The sequence below is a fragment of the Micropterus salmoides genome, unplaced genomic scaffold, assembly GCF_014851395.1.
Source record: "Micropterus salmoides isolate LMB-PRFRI ecotype aquatic unplaced genomic scaffold, ASM1485139v1 Ms_hic_scaffold_13, whole genome shotgun sequence".
NCBI lineage: Eukaryota > Metazoa > Chordata > Actinopteri > Centrarchiformes > Centrarchidae > Micropterus > Micropterus salmoides.
In genome coordinates, this window is record NW_024040374.1 from 19,250,350 (window position 1) to 19,267,076 (window position 16,727).

At 43.4% G+C, this 16,727-nt stretch overlaps 2 protein-coding genes across 9 annotated transcripts in view; one reads left to right on the top strand and one right to left on the bottom strand.

The window, feature by feature from the left end:
* tle2b (TLE family member 2, transcriptional corepressor b) overlaps positions 1 to 5,775 on the top strand; it is an 85,886-nt gene extending 80,111 nt beyond the window's left edge. For all 4 annotated transcript variants that reach the window (XM_038716008.1, XM_038716005.1, XM_038716006.1 and 1 more), the window contains one exon: positions 2,699 to 5,775. In XM_038716008.1, the coding sequence (XP_038571936.1) occupies positions 2,699 to 2,806 (108 nt within the window). In that variant the 3' untranslated portion in view covers positions 2,807 to 5,775. The remainder of the gene's footprint in view (positions 1 to 2,698) is intronic.
* Positions 5,776 to 7,845: 2,070 nt separating this feature from the next.
* Positions 7,846 to 16,727, bottom strand: part of tle2a (TLE family member 2, transcriptional corepressor a) — a 46,752-nt gene continuing 37,870 nt past the window's right edge. For all 5 annotated transcript variants that reach the window (XM_038716000.1, XM_038716002.1, XM_038716004.1 and 2 more), the window contains exons 9-20: positions 16,551 to 16,646; positions 15,878 to 15,922; positions 15,187 to 15,348; positions 14,574 to 14,697; positions 13,441 to 13,637; positions 12,975 to 13,054; positions 12,077 to 12,326; positions 11,490 to 11,737; positions 9,969 to 10,116; positions 9,607 to 9,757; positions 9,339 to 9,415; positions 7,846 to 9,076 (exon numbers count right to left, since the gene is read on the bottom strand). In XM_038716000.1, coding sequence (XP_038571928.1) covers positions 8,969 to 9,076; positions 9,339 to 9,415; positions 9,607 to 9,757; positions 9,969 to 10,116; positions 11,490 to 11,737; positions 12,077 to 12,326; positions 12,975 to 13,054; positions 13,441 to 13,637; positions 14,574 to 14,697; positions 15,187 to 15,348; positions 15,878 to 15,922; positions 16,551 to 16,646 — 1,686 coding nt within the window. In that variant the 3' untranslated portion in view covers positions 7,846 to 8,968. The remainder of the gene's footprint in view (positions 9,077 to 9,338; positions 9,416 to 9,606; positions 9,758 to 9,968; positions 10,117 to 11,489; positions 11,738 to 12,076; positions 12,327 to 12,974; positions 13,055 to 13,440; positions 13,638 to 14,573; positions 14,698 to 15,186; positions 15,349 to 15,877; positions 15,923 to 16,550; positions 16,647 to 16,727) is intronic.

A 16,727-nucleotide genomic window follows, 5' to 3' on the forward strand; every position in this document is an offset into this window, starting at 1 on the left:
TTTTTTTTTTTAAATTCCAGGTTTGTTGATCCATAGTGACTTGCGGAGGTTTATCAGAGAGTGCAGACTGCCAAACACACACACACACACACACGCATACACAGAACAAATGTAATAATTCCATCATGTTCAATCACTCCGTGAGGAAATAGTAAAACATGAATATGCAGGGATGCAAAATTTTTTAGCTGAGCCAGTTTATCTCAGTGTGTATGAAACTAGTAAGGGGAGATGAATGTATATTTAAGCTGAGGTGTGTGTGTGTGTGTGTGTGTGTGTGTGTGTGTGTGTGTGTGGGGAGGGCTGTCATTTTTCTGTAAGCTACAGTGGGCAGCAGGGTTGGCGGCTCCTGTCTCTCTCTGTGGACTGGAGAAGGAGAATGCTGGCTATCTTCTTTGTTATCCAAATGCCAAACGTTTCTCCTGACTAACAGCTCCCTCCTGTCACTGTGTAATACAGAGCTGCTCTCTCTCTCTCTCTCTCTCTCTCCCCTCTTCCTCCTCTCCTGTTTGTCACTGTCCTCTCCAGTTTCTATCTCCTTGCTCCTCTTTAACCCCCTGTTCCTCTCTTGTTCTGTCTACACCTATTTTTTCTCCTCCTCTCTCTCCTTGTCTGTGTTTATTGTTGCCCTTTCTCCCTCTCTATGCTTGTTCAATTTTTTATCTTTCTTTCCTAATCTGTCTGTACCTCTACCCTCACATTTTTTTTATCTGCCCTTGTCTTTTGCTTTATCCCTGTCCTTCCCATCTTCCCTTCTATATTTTTCTTTTTCTTTTTCCTTCACCTGTTCACATTCTTACCTACCCTATGGTTGGTCTAATCAAATGTGCTTTATTGGCATTACATTATTGCAAAAGCCTAATTGCATATTAGTGGTTACAGTACAATATATATGAAAGAAATAGATAAATAAATAACAACAAGAAAACAAATTCCCTAAACAGTGTAAATACTACGGATAGATTAAAAGAACACAGTCAAACAAAGGAGTGCTTTCAAGGGTTTTCTCTTGCATATTTTGAAGCCAAAAGAGCTTCTGATAATTTCTCAAAGTAATGTGTACATGTTGTTCTCTCAAATCAGTATATTGGGTGCATTTGGTTAGGTAGAGAAACTCCAGCCAGGCTGTGTTCACTAAAAAACATGCACCTCGTCTTTTTTGTCGACTCTAGTTGTCAGACAGGGTGTTACTATATCTGACTTATGTGCATTGCCCTTCTACAACACTTTTATACTACCAGTATTTATTTATGCCGCAGGAGACTGTACTGTATAAGGCATAGTCCTTTAGTCTTATTTAATGTACAGTAACTTTGTTTTTTTTATTTATTTACTGTAAGAATGGTACTTTCTTGTCTGACACTTGTTTATGCTACTTTGTACACTTATCATCTCTGCTCTTGTCTTTGCTGTTGCAAACCGCAATTTCCCCACTGTGGGACATATAAAGGTTTTTTTTATCTTATCTTATCTTATTATAAAGATGTGTTTAGCGGCCAAGCAACTGATTTCTGCTCAATATCAAGTACTCCTATTTTTTTTGGTTATGTATAATTAGATTAGGTCAGATTTCTTTGTGCTAAGTTGATGCTGATCCTGATGGTCCTGGCTGTTTATAACTTGGTTTGGTTTAATGAAAACATATTACGATATTGATAAAGATACGGCACCGCAGGAGTTGTCAGGGATAGAACAACAAAGTGGATTTATTTCCATCGTTGTCCCTGGTGTTTACACAGGCCACCGACCTTTATCAAGATGCAGACATTGATTGTCTGACATTACTAACAAACTAGGAAATAAACGAATGGAATATTCAAAAGGCAAACAATAGAAGAAGAATCATAGACACCAAGAAAATCACAGCGTAAACATCGTAATGCAAGAGGATGTATCAGGACAAGTTTTCCTGTGTGTTCCTTTGGGGTTTTTTTTGTGTGTGTGTTATTTTTATCTCTCTTTCCCACTCCATCCCTGGCGCTAACCCCTTCCAAACTCATCACCCCCCCCCCCCCACTGCTCTCTTGGTATAGTATGAGGGATCCTGTGTGAAATAGCCTCTTGTCGGTGGCTTTGTGATTGACAGCCCTGCTGTGCCTGTAGCAGGGAGGGAGAGAGGGGAGGGGAGGAGAGGAGAAGAGTTTAGAGAGGAGGAGTCGACATGAGAGTCGGGGACAGAGCGAATGGGGGGGGTGTCTGGGAAGAAAGGAAGGAAGATAAATGATGATGGAGCAGTGGGAGGAGGAGGGGGAGTAGAGGGAGCTTTAGATCATAAAGCCAGGTGCCTGGCTTTCAGACGGAGAGGAGAGAAAAAAAGTAAGTTTTGCCAGTTCATGCAGACCGTCAGACTTGTGCTGCAAGTGACGCTTAAACCTGAAGTTAATGAGGCTGCATCTCTCTGGAAAAAGAGAGAGTGAGGGAAAAAAAGAGAAGGAGAGCAGTGTGTCTCACACTGAAGCAGATGAATGAGTCAGCATCCTGGAGCGAGAGTGAGGTTGTCTGTTTGGAAATAATTGCCGACTGTTTTGAAATGCAAATATGTCTTGTATGATTGAGTATTAAGTGATGAGTCACATCTTTTCTAACATCTTTCTCTTTGTGTTTGTTTTTCTCCATCTGTCTCCATCAATCTACCATCACGGATCTCTCTCTCTCTCTCTCCCCTGGGTTTGTGTCTGGGTCCCTTGCCCACTCCCAGTCCAAGGAGTCCTCGTCCGTGCTGAGCTGTGACGTCTCCCCGGACGACAAGTACATAGTGACGGGCTCTGGGGACAAGAAGGCCACAGTGTACGAGGTGGTGTACTGAGGGCCGGGACGCGATGGGAAGAGACAGGATGGAGATTTTGAGGTGTTTTTTTTTTTTGGATGACGGGGAGAGGGGGGGGGGGCACCAGTTGCCCTGCCAACCGCTCCTGATCCTCATTACTTCAGCAACAGCAACACCCCTGTCTCAGTCCTCCTGACCCTCACTCCTAATACATCACCCTCTCTCCCCTTTTTTGCTGTGATATAAGCTACTGTGGAAGCTCCCAAATGCCCCCTCCCTCCTCCTCCCCCATCCACTTTTAGGATGAGGCACGATAGCAGAGAGAGAGAGAGAGGCAGTAAGGGAAGCAGCAAGATAAGAAGGACAAAGGAAAAGGGTGGTGGAGCATAAAGATAAAGTCAGGAAGCAAAGGAGGGAAAGACAAGGAGGAGAGAAAGCGCGAAGGAAGAAAAGTAATAAAAGGGAGAAAGGGGAGGAGGGGGGAGGGAGAGTAATTAGGGCTGTTTCCTGATTAAGAGCTCAGTGGAAGGGAGGCCCCCAGAGGAGGCGCGGAGCGGCACTATGGGAGCGCCAGCCAGGAGCACTGATACCACACAATCGATTCATTAGCCAGACAGTGGAAGCCTTAATGAGGCTGACGCCGCAGCTCGCTCTCCCCAGCGAGAGGTGTCAGGAGCAGGGGAACGATGACGCTCCGAGACGGAGGGGGGGCACTTCAGATATCCACATACACTGACATGAAACATGGACTTGCTCTCAAACACACACACACACACACACGGCGCACGTCATCGGGCAAGAATACACACACACACACAGATACACCCCCTTGAGGTAATCGTAGGAAGACAGAAACACACACAGAGCACCCAATTAAACATTCATCGCAGCGCTCCCCGTCTCACTGCCTAATATCTATTTTATTTTGGTCTGACAAAGGCAGCGTCTAATGAGCAGCGGAGTCAATGGGATTCTCCCAGGGCCCAGAGACACAAACAGAGAACATCAGCCAAGCTGTTCCCTCTAATTCCTCTGGATTGTTCTCCTGACACTGGGCGCTGCACTCACTCTCATTAAAGGCACTGTCAGCTAGATGAAGTAGCAGCATGCCAACTTCACTGTAAGGCAGACAAGAGGGCAAATTAACTACACCCGATCATGCTATCATCAGCGGCCAACTAAGCAGCGACTAATCCAACCCCTTTCAAATTTTATGCAACTAGTTCCTGTTTTCATTTGCAAACTGGATTATTACATCAGAGTCACCTTCTCTATCTCTGCCCGCCTGCTGATGTGCTAGTGTTCAAGGTGCTCTGGCTAAACCTTGTTTTGTTAAGCTATTGATTGCTATAAATTGAGATGCTTAAGGAAAAGTTTGACATTTTTTGGGAATATGCTTGTTAGCTTTCTTGCCTAGATTCCATAGATCGATACCACTCTCCTGTCTGTAATCTACGTCTAACCCAGGTTAGCATTATGACTGAGAGCAGGGGGAATCTCGTTACTTTGTCCTCTTCAGAGCTTCTGGCGGGTGTATTTTGCCGCCTTTGCACAGAGCCAGGCTAGCTGTAACCCCTTGTTTCCAGTCTTTATGCTAAGCTAAAGCTAATGGGCAGCCTTATATTTACTGTACAGATAGGAGAGTGGTATCAATCCTCTCATCTGTATCTCAGCAAGAAAGCAAGTATGCCTGTTTCCCAAAATGTCAAACTCTTTATTTAAATCAGATTCTTAACTTTTCAATCCTCCTTGTATCATAATCCAAACTGGCAGGCAAACTGTATATCAGAGCTCTCTGCTTCTATAGAACATGCATCACCAATGTGTAGACTAAAAAAAAGGCACATTTCAAGCTTTTCTTTTATTACTCATTTATTTCTGTATTTTTATGAATAGTGATTGCTTGTCTTATGTAATGATATGTTTATGTACTGGGGTTGCCTATGACTGCGTTTCAGACTTGGGGTAGCAAACAGAGAGACACACTCATACACAGAGACAAACAAAATCAAGTGGAACACAGGCGGGAAAAATATTTTTAATTCTTTTAACTTTTTACTTGAAGAACCAGTGTATTTTTATCCTTGGTGATGGTGACAGGCAGAGGGCGTACAACATGAGCAGTCCCATGTAAAGAAAAAAAAAAACCTCCGTTTGGGAGAAAAGATCCTCTGTCTTCTGTTTGTTGTTTTTGTTTTATTGCCCCCCCCCCTTTTTTTCAAAAGTGGTAGTAAATGTACTATAGTCTGTTTTCAGTCCTTAATGTGCAACTAAACTGTGTCTGCTGAGTTCGTAGTCAGTGTACTGCAGGCGTCGGCTGCCACACGACCAAACAGATTTAGCCATCGAAGAGGTTCCACTTTTTACTGCATGCTTGTTGCACTAAAGCTCCACTTCTGCTGATAGGAGACAGATCTGATTTTAATTCAGTAGGTACAGTGAAGGGTCTCACAAGCCACAGTTTTACAGAGGGATGCTTTTTACATTACAGTATGCAATTTAGTTCAATTGTATAAACCCTTATAAAGATTTGTCCAGGTTTCTCGCTGCAGCGCTAGTGCAGGATACAAGGATTATGAGGGACTTCTACAATGGCTACTGTATATACCAGCAAGAAGTCAGAGATCATCTGTACAGTTTAATGCCTGCCTCTTTCCCTTTCTGCCTGTCAGCCACAGGCACACCTAAATGATATTCTCATACACAAGCGGCTTGTATACTACTCAGAATGATGCTGTATAATGGCTATGCATTAGGTGGTATAGCGTGAATATTTGGGACATTGTATTTGATACTCTTCTGTCAGTAATGCCCCCCTTGCCTGTGCTTTCTCTGTTCAGTAAAAAAAAATAATTCCCGTTTTACAAGCCCATGTTAAGTTTCTTTAAAAAATCCAAGGAGCTTTTTTTTTTTTATGCACCGTGTCTTCTTCCCTCCTGATGCGTTTCCTATGTGTTGTACAAGAAATGCTATGTGTGAAAAATAAACCCGACTTGTGTTCATCCTTTCAGGTGCCTACTGTGTCCATCTTTCCCCCCCCCTGGGGAATACTGAAGGAAAAGGCCAAATAACCAAAGAGGAATACTCCACTATCTAAACCCACTGCACATAAAGTGACTTAATTCTTATCATTAACAATATTGGGGGTGCAACAAATAAAAAAGGCCCAGTTTAATTTGATTAAAATAAAAGAAATGACTCAGGTCAGTGTGATAGCATCAGCAAAGTGTTATTTTTATTGCCCTATATAAATCATGTTCATCCACTTCTTTTATACAGTCTATGGTTCCACTCCATATTTCCCCCCTGATCATCCACATCCTCCCTGCAGTTTGAGAACCACTGCTCTAAACACTGAGAAGCAGTTTTGTCCATTTGAAAGCCACAACTTTTTCATCCATTATTCTTTCTGAACACTTACAAACGGAGTTTTACAAGAGCTCTCAGCAGTTTGACTTTCACCAGTATTGAACAGTACTTTTAGCACACCCAGAACATGGTCCATCTCATCACACTAACAAAAAGGCAAATTGGTGATTCATTGTTTCTGCTCCACACTGACAATACAAAGCAGAAATCATTAAATACTGGGCTCCATCTGCCCCAACTCGATTTTTGATTCCTGGAGTTTCTAGTCTCTTTAGATAAGTTGTGCACATCAAATCAAGCACAGATACTGGAGCTCATTTACACACATTTCCATACGTGTAGAATTTTAAAAAGATGCTGAGATGCGGGGCCTAAATTTAAATTACAGGAAACAGGCATGCCAAACATCTTCAAAGGCTGTGTTGCTTAATTGGCAGCTGCAATTTCCATACACTGCACATTTTTGCTCTATCGAAATTGTGCCCCATCTTATGTGATAAATAAGTTCCAATGACACAAACCTGCTATGACATTTTTAAGAAAAGATTACTTTGCGCTAATCGGGGACTAAAATTACTTCATCCAGCGGGTAGTTTCAGCAGAGCTATGTGAAGCAAAGCACTGAGCAGGTGAGTGATTGGTTTCTTTATTCAGGGCAGTTCAAACCAGTTAGAAGCAGTTTAACAGCAATTGCTGTTATTATAGGTATTAACAGCACTATTGTGCATTTTAGAAAGGACAAAGGTCAAAACTGTGGTTTCAATTTTCCATTAAAAGAAATCAAATGATGGTAAATCATTTATTATCCGCCTGTATGCCAATGATCGTTTACTGTGGAGATAAATGCTTGCCTCATTTTTTCTTCACTTTTACGCTCACAGTAAAAGCTTTTTGTCTTGACAGGCCAGTCAACGCTACACACAATCACTGACTGAAGAACTACCTCTTGGGCATTATTGCTGTAATAATCCATCCCTCAGCCTACTGTGCTGCACATCACCTTTGTCTCAACACACTACGAACCAGCTCAGCACAAAAACAAACTGTACGGCTGCATTATTTACCGAGAGCTCCAGTCGCAGAGGAGCTGGGGGAACGTGCTCGTGCTGTAGGTTTGAATCCTGAGACAATTTCTCGTATGTGTGAGGATGCAGACGCTGACTGGAAGAGAAGCTTTGTGCTCTTTCAGTGAGGGAGAAATGCTTCCATCACAGGGGAGAGAAGGCAGAGTGTGTACTCACCATTCACATCCTTCATTTTTCATCTAAATATTTCTAAGACGCTTCCTGGCACCTCGCTGTGAGCACAAGCTTTTCTGGCTGTTATGGTTTAAACAAATATTCAACAAATGCTTCTTTTGATTTCCCCCGCCCCCCCACAGTTTTAAACATCCAAGTTAAACCTGGCAAGAACCTGACTTGGTTCTGCTGTTGAAAAACACTTCTTGACAGCCAGTAGTGTGTAACATACACACACACACACACTCTCTCTCTCTCTCTCGGCTACTTCATTTCTACTGTTCACACCTGCATCAGCTCATAAGCAAACATGTCAATCTGTTTTTTACAAGAGAAGATGCTACTGAAAGACAAAAAAAAAAAAAAAAAAAAAAAACACAACAACAACAAAACACACAGATTACACTGCAGATCACAGACTGCCCCAGACTCCCATCAGTTTTCTTAAAGCAAAGTCACAGATAACAATCCTTGTTTGTCTTTAGAGAACTTTATTTACATGTCCATATATAGCATGGTTTAAGGTTCATGATGCAGTTCTGAAAATACCTGTCTGCCTATATGTGCCCTAACAAATACAATAGAAAAAAAAAAACTTAATGTGGAGTGTTATGGACAATGATGATGATGATGATGATGAAGCAGAGACCACGTCCCCGAAACTTGGAGAGTAGCCCACCTGTTTTGAGCTGTTTGAACAGACTTCAGTTTTCTGTCCTCGGGGGTCGTGGTTTTCTTTTCCAGCCTGGTCTCCCCAAAATAAGTCTTTGTTCTTTTATAAAGAAAAAAGACAAATAAAAAAAAGGAACAAAGAGAAACTCTCGAGACACTTCAGGGAAAACCGAGCCCTGTTCTGTCATGTGTGTGCTGGGGATGATACAATCATGTTGCTGCTGAAATTTAACCAGGACGGGGGGAAAAAAAGCAGCTGGAACTTCACAGCACACCATCCTGCCATCTGCCACGCATCTGCTGCCCCTTGGGAGCAGCCATGTGCTCTGGACTGAGCTGGACCGGACCAGGCCAAACCGGGCCAAGCTGACCCAGGCTGACCCAGGCTTTTTACATAGCATGGAATATGCACCGATTTTTTTCCCATGAAGAGTTTCCAGCTCCCCCACCCACCCGCACCCTTCCCCCACTTCCTCAGTCCCACGTCTCTCTTTTTCCACTCGATGCGGTCCAACTGTCTGCGAAAAATTCAAAGTCTAAAAAAATATTTTTTTTTGCTAATTTCTTGTTCACTACAGAGGTTTTATTTTGTTAAAAAACAGGAAAAAAAGGAACAAAAACATAAGTTCTTTGGAGGAATCCACAACTGCGCAGCTACAGACTAACCAGCGTTCTCAGAGCATTAAAAACAATGTTCAAAGTTTGTTTTTTTTCCAGAGATGTGACTTTGTGCCCCCTTGCTTATCTTTCTCTTGCATTTCTTTCACAAACGTAAACAAAACAACAAAGTAGGAGTTTGAATGTCTCTTCTTTTCCATGCCACCGACGCTCTGTACAGTCATTGGTGCAGGAGGGAGCCTTGGCCCCGCCCCCTGATTATTCGCCATCCCCCCACCCACCCCATCCCCCAGCCAATAAGAGTTCAGTAGATAACTTCGTAGACTGTGGCCTTCTTGTCCCCGGAGCCAGTGACAATGAACTGGTCATCGGGGGAGATATCGCAGCTGAGCACCGACGACGACTCTTTAGACTGAGCAGAGGGGCAGAGAGAAAGGCGTATTAGCTACAGTCAAAGAATCATGTTTTTGTACAAATAGCGACAATGAAACTCACATGTCGGCTGTTATTCAAGTCAATAGTGATCTACTTGTGTACCAAAATACACTTAATATTCAAACAAGATGATGAAAAAAGCCTTGGAACTGTTTTCATTCACCATTTTCAAGTTATTTCCTAAACAAAAATTCTCTTGACAGAGATCTGTGCATAAAACTCTGTGTTTTATGCCCTACCTGGAATATGCTGGATCCATAAGGTGTCCGCCAGGCATTCAGGAGGTTATCTTTGCCTGTGCTCACGAACCATTTACCTACAGGACAAAACACACACAGCCATCAACAGATAAACCCTCAGGGAGAGGTGAGATATGGAGAAGCCTGAGAGGAAGCGCTTTTTTAAAGAGGAGAGGTGAAAAGGAAGAAATGGTTTCTGAATAATGAGAGTGGCAGATTTGTTCTGCTTCCTTAGTCTGTGTGTGCGTGTGCGTGTGCAGGTACGTACCGCAGTAGGCGAACTTGAGTGAAAGAACGCAGCTCTCGTGGAGGTGCAGCTGGTACTTATCAGGTTTGGAGACGTGCAGGACTTCCACGTTACTGCTCTCCATTCCCACAGCCAGCCACTCGCCTGTCGGACAGTAGCCCAGAGAGAAGATCTGGAGATGGTGAGAGGGAGGCAAGGAATCAAATGAGGGAGAGAAATAAATGGAGAGATGAGAGCGGTAATGCGTTATTGATCATCAGCTGCCTGTCTATTAGTCTGGACCGCAACAAGTGTGATTTGTGTGTGTGTGTGTGTGTGTGTGTGTGTGTGTGTGTGTGTGTGTGTGTGTGTGTGTGTGTGTGTGTGTGTGTGTGCGCGCTTACCTGCGAGGTGAAGTCGTGTTGCTGGAGCTGCCGTCCCTCTCGTAGGTCCCAGCAGCGGACCGTGTTGTCCAACCCTCCCGTCCACAGTTTGGTGCCGTCGTTGGAGATGTCGATGCAGCTCGCTCCGTCTGTGTGGCCTTGGAACTGCCTGCGGGGAGGAGACCCACGACACACACACCATTATAATACCTCTCTGATTTCTGCTCATTCCAAAATCTTCCAATTTTTTTTCATTTGCTCAAGTTCTCTCTTTTCCTATTTCTCATATATTTACTCAGTAAAAGGACTGCACTGGTGGTTTTCCATGTTTCACCCCAGTGACTATTACCTGCTTACAACTTACTTTACTGACAGCCATTTCAATAAGCATACAAGTGGTGAAATAATGTTTTAATGCATTTTTCCTACTTACCAGGAGCCTGCTTATTTCAGTTCATTTAAGTACATTATGACACTCTTAATTCGACTTACTCGCCTGACATACTGTAGCTACTAATGAATCACACGTCATCACTTTTTTTTTTAAACTTAATTTTCCCATGAAACACACCACCACAAAACTACAGTGACTTAAAAAAGTAGATTCATTATGTAATCTTTATTTGGCAACGGTTTGCCTTAAGACCCTATTTTTAGCACTCATAAGCAATATATAAACATTTAATAATAGGGTTTTATTATTACACACCATAATGTAGTGCAGCTTTAAGTGTTTATTAACGTATTTGCTGTGGGCACCCATAAGTGGAAGCTGCTGTATAAACAGATGATGAATGGCAAACATAGTAAAACAGTTATAATATAAAGTTGTAATATATAATAAAATGTGTCTTCACAGGAGAATCTGTGACAAATACTGTACATTAAATAAATGCTTAAAATGTCCTTATAGCTGTTTATAGCTAACAACATTATAGTGTTATAAACTTTTTACCAAAATGTTTATGTACTGCTTATAAATGACAAACAGGTGAACTTAAAGTAAAGTGTTAATTTTAAGGGATAAGTATATAACATGGACCAGTGCCACATATCTTAGCATTTAAATCCTAAGCTAGATGCCCAGATATGTGTATTAGCTGGCAAAGCACTGCACAGCCTAAGGTGTAAGATGGTGGTGGCAAATACAGCGGAAAACAAAACAAACACTCAGCATCTTAACCTCCCTGTAAAAAACACACAGACACACACAGGTTGTGTCCTCCTTCTCTAAGCAGTGTTCAGCCTCCATACTTTGGTTGCCTTTCAGCAATGTTTGCTTTCCCCTCCTCTCTCTGCTTTATGACTGAGATTGGCAGAGGCAGATTGTGAAGTTTCAGAAATTTGCCCCATCTCTCTGTGTGGTCATCTCTCTCTCTTCTCATTTCCCACTCCATAACTTATCTTCCTTTTTCATCATTCCTTACTCTCCTCCTTTCTTGTTAGCCTACTTGAATAGAATCTGGCCATTTTCCCGATTCCATCTACTAAAACTAGCGAAGACGATGCAATCTGTCCCCTCTCCTCCCTCCCCTCTCTTACCTGACCAGAGTCTGGTTGTGAAGGTCCCAGACTACGATGTTGCCGTCGCTGCAGCAGGAGAAGCAGACCTTGTTGTCAGGGGAGATGGCCAGAGCGTAGCAGGCGGGAGCAGATGACGTCAGCTCCGCCTTGATGCGAGGAGTGGGCGTGGCCAAATCCCAGATCGACAGCGTGCTGGCCTCCCCGCCGACGATCAAGGTTCGCCCGTCGGAGAGCAGCTTGCAGGAGCGGATGTAGTTATCCCTGTTCTGTTTTTTACACAATAAAACGACAAATATAAACATTTATACACAGCAATATATGATGTAGAACTACGTAATTGGTGACAGGAAGATGCAAAGACACAAAGTTAAGCGCGCTGCTACAGTAGTATCACAGCAATACATAAAGAGGCTGGAGGATTTGGCTTTAGGACAACACAAAGGTGATTCATCAACCAAAGTGTGTTTTTATGTGTGGGGGAAAAACAAGAGCATCACTTTTGGTAGTAAAGCAACATTATTAGACACTGGATGGGCAACAAACTTTAAATATGAGCCTTCAAACATCCCTCTAAGTGTCTCCCCCCCTCCTCCCTAACATCTCACCAGACAGTCCAGCTGGGCCATGGGGCTCTTGCTACCAGGCTGGCTGATGTCCCACACCTTGACGCAGCCCTTGCCTCCGGTGTAGACGTGGCGTGTCGAGGTGCTGATGGTGACGGCGCATACCACCTCGCCGTGGCTCAGGGTGTGGATCTGACGGGCATGGCGAGGGATTCCGGGGCCAAGCAGGGCGTCTGGGGGAAAGGGCACCGGCTGCATCTGGCCGTCTGCGCTCACATGGAATGAGTAGGCGCTGTGGGGGGGGGGGGGGGGGGGGGATATAGAGAGATAGAGATAGAGATAGAGAGAAAGAAATGGATGAATAACTGAGATTTAAGGCTGCAGCTAAAACCCTTTCTAAGAGAAATCCACTTCAACTTCTACATTTTCAAGAAATACTTTTTCTGACAGAAGACAGACTGACCGTGAATGACTAAAACCTTGACATTTACTAATGATGTCCGGAAAACTGAAACATACTGTATTTAACTACTGCATTTTGAAGCTGCTCTACAAATATCAGTGATGTCACATCGTCTATGTCGGCCAATTTTTCTGCAAAAGTACTCCAAACAACAAAGTTAAGTGGAGCCAGAATTGGAGTCTCATGTTAACAACGGTTTAAAACATGTTTCAGGTGCTTAAAGAGTGAAAACTTACTTTAAAGTGCTTGATTTATGAACACAGGTTGTTGATTCGAACAATGTTGCTGTACATTTTGACCTAACAAAGTTCTGGAGGCTCAAAAAGGCTTTATTCCCTCCTGTTTTTTCATTACAACATCTTTCATTGTTCTTATTTTCTTCTAGTGTTCTAATTGAAATTTTAGGAGAACCTGAGCACAGTTAATAGTGAACAGGTGAAGATTTGAGTGACAGCAGGAAGGAAAGAGGGAACTCACGGTTTTCCAGAGGTGGCTGACTGCAGGCTGGCAGGCAGCCCAGGGACCCTCATATGGGGGTGTGGAGACTCATAGCCCACCTGAAGGAGAGAGCGATATTCTAAAGTAAGAAAAGAAAAACATCTGAAGAGATACCTGTATTCATGGAGAGCATTCCACCTGGTAATAAAGGACAGTATCAGATGAAAGATCAGAATTAAATGAGATCATATAAAGCAAAGAGACTTTTCAAGAGCCAAGGTCATTGATTCTTAATGATTAATGACAATCCAGCTCCAACACTCCATTCTCTCTCTCATTTTATAATATAATATATATATATATATATATATAGATATATATATATATATATATATATAGAGAGAGAGACACCTCTTTTTGCCCTCTCTGACAGGTTTATATGCTGAGGTATTACATATGACAGTGACACTGGAAAGACGAATTATCTGCAGAGCAGCTAGCTCACCACAGGGGACCGTCCGTAGCCTGCGGCAGCTGCTGCTGCCGCAGCTGCTGCTCCGTTCATCTGGGGGGAGACCAAGTGGAGGCCAGCGCCATAGCCCGCCGCCCCAGGCAGGTCCCCGTTCACCCCTGGAGGGGGCAGGCCGAAAGCCCCTGGAGGGTACGCTCCCTGCACAGCCAAGGGGTTTCTCAGACCCAAAGCTGGAGGAAGGAGGGAGGGAGGAAAGAAAAGGCAAGAGTTGTGAATTATTTAACTGAACAAATTATTGATTGAGGCAGTATGTGACAGTCATTCAAAGAGTTTTATCTTTCATTTTAGCATAGACCGGAATCAGCTCTACATTTTTATTTAGGTGACTCCCTCTGCAGGGCCTTTCACTGTTTCTGACAGTAGTGACTGACAGGCTGTGAACAAGCTGCAGCCTGCCATACAAAAGGCAGGACAACACTAACTGCGGCACTGGACCACTACTGACCCCTGCTGGTCACCATTACTTCCTGCAGCGAGACAGTACTTGTATGTGTGTGTCTGCTCACTTAAACGTCCTTTCTATGCATGTAGCTGCAGCTACGAGTGAGTACGCATGCATAATGGTGTGTGCGTGCGTGTGTGTGTGTTTGAGTGAAAGCGGAGCAGGGGCTAACAGGTGATGTGAGGGGAAAAAGGAGAGAAAGAGAAGAGATACACTGAAATAGATGGAGACTCATTATGAAGCAGCTCACAGTCACAGTCCATCACCTCTCCTAATCTTTCCATTTAAAAAGTGAGGGGCGCTGAATATTTTTGCCCACAGCTGCTTATTAAGTCCAGATGGTGGCGGGTGGTGGGGAGCTTGCTGCCCATACCAACGACTGTGGCCCGATGTTGATAGAATCACTACATGTAACAAAGCAAGGCTAAAAACTCTGCAAAGGAAGATTCATATTTTTATTTGACTCTGTATGCAGTGCAAGTTTTTGTCCCTGAGAAGACGGATGGAGACATTCAACCTCCTGAGCAACATTGGTGGAGACTAGCTTTACAGTTTCACTTAACACCAACTTCAGGTTTTCTGAAATACAGTTCTCCCTTTTAACAAGAAAGTGCAGATGATATGTTCTTTGGGGAATAAAAGCAATCTCATGTGATGTTCTTACCGAGGTCGACACCAGGCTTGCCAAGGACCGGTCTGAACTGTGGAGGTCCGCTGGGTCCTGGAGTGTTGGACTCTTGAGACATGGGGGTCCCTGGCTTCATACCTGGAGTACTGGACTTCTCCCTCTGGAGGAGCAGAGAAAGAGAGGGAAAAAAAGACAAGTGTTAGGAAACAAAGACTGAAAAGAAAATAAACAAAAAAATAGATATATAGGGGGGAAACCAATTTAATAGTGAAGGACTGAGCAGGAGGAGAAGAAGAAGCAGAAGAAGAACAGAATGACAGTAAGGATGACTGAGGGCAGATGGGACCAGAGAAGCACTGTGGGATGTCAGCAGCCCTGACTGAATGTGAAAGACACTGAATATACGGCATAATAACTCCAAGGCGAACTATTGACCCAAACAAAAGAAACAGCAGAATACAGTCTGTGCTGACAGCAACACTGATGCCCCTATGCTGAAATATACCATGTGTGTTCTCTTTAGATGTCTGCAGGCACCTGAAAATAATAAAACAAAAATGATTCTAATGTAATGTCTTTTTATGCCTTTGTGTAGTTCACTAACGGCACATGAATCCTTGTGCGTGTTCATACAGGTGTGTCCGTCTACCTGTGGGGGCTCTTTGCCACGAGACGGGGAGGCAGCGCTGCTGGAGGAGGCCAGGGAGGTGGGGCTGGCCTGCGGGGGGCCCTCCTTACGGGACGGGGGTATCTTGTCCAGGCCGTTCTCCCTGGATGAGTAGGACTGCACGCTGCGGGGGGACGACGGGTCCTGAGTTCAAAACACATAAAGCTTTATTAGACATGATGGAAATAAGAAGCAATGGTGATTTATTCATTCATTCTACTGTGTTTTACTGCTGAAGGCCACAGAGATCATCTGGAAATGAGTCAGTGTCTCTGTGTGTTCTTGTGCTGATTAACTCTTTTCTTGGCTTGTTACCCAACTAAGAATATTGAAACTGGTTTTACATGCTATAATCAAACCTCCTGTTTATACTGGCCACTAAGCAATCACTTCCTACTGATTTAAAGGTGTAGGGGGCGCTCATTCATAAAACGAATAAAACCTTAATAGTCATGCCAAAAGAATTACATACATAAAAAAGGTATAGTGTGTGTATGCCTATCAACTTTATGGCTGTGTATGTTGTGAAATAAGGGCAGGCAGAGGTGGAGGAAGGAGGTTATTACTTTTATTATTATCATTATTCAGATGGTGCTGTTGGGTGTGTTTACATGATGTATGCAGATGAAAGCGGCGAAGTGGGGCCAACAGAGGCCGGCGGCCGCCTACTAACCTCATCCACCACCAAATTATCATCACTCTTATCCGCATCGCTGCCCTGTGAGAGGAGAGAGAGAAACTGAGATTAGATATTCCTGCTCTGCTGTCTGATGTATGTAGATTACATGTAGAAATATACAAGACACACCAAGTCATACCCAAACAGAGGTGTGTATGTGTTTGTGTTACCTGACATATATCAAAAAAGCTTTATAAAACATTTTTTTTGCACTGTCTCAAGAGCTTTAATTTGTTACACAGCGGATAGAGGAAAATGAATTATCTTATCTTGACATTTTATTGCCGGCGATGAGATGGCTGGAAGTAAACGCAATGGACAGTACAAATGTGATTAATTTTAGATGCTTAACTTGGAGAGGTGAAACCCTCTAAGGCACTGCTGTTTTTAATATTGCAGGTCTTCTCGAACAAAGCGATAACGCTGGACTACCCAAGATTAATTTATCTCACACTAAAAAATAATCCCTTACAATGCTCAATACATCTGCCTTTCTACAATTACACCAATAATACAGTGATGACAGTGGGGACTGAGAGTATTTCATTTCATTTGTCTAAAAAAAAGCAGGTCTCCAAAGTCCACTGTGCAGACATCACTGGTCTTATTTGGGTGAAGCTGTCTTTCAGTTACTTAAACATTTAACAGTGTTAGGAAAGTGCCTCACATAGTCGGTCATGAACTCCTTCTCATCAGCTTTCCTCTTCTTGCCGTTGCTGAGGTAGTCTGCTTGGCGACCCTTATCCCCATTGGAGAGAGAGCTCTGCAAAGAGGAGAAGAGTGAGAGCAGAGGGGTGAGGAGGGGGGGTAAAGAGCAAAGGGGAGGTGAGCATGGGGGGCACAA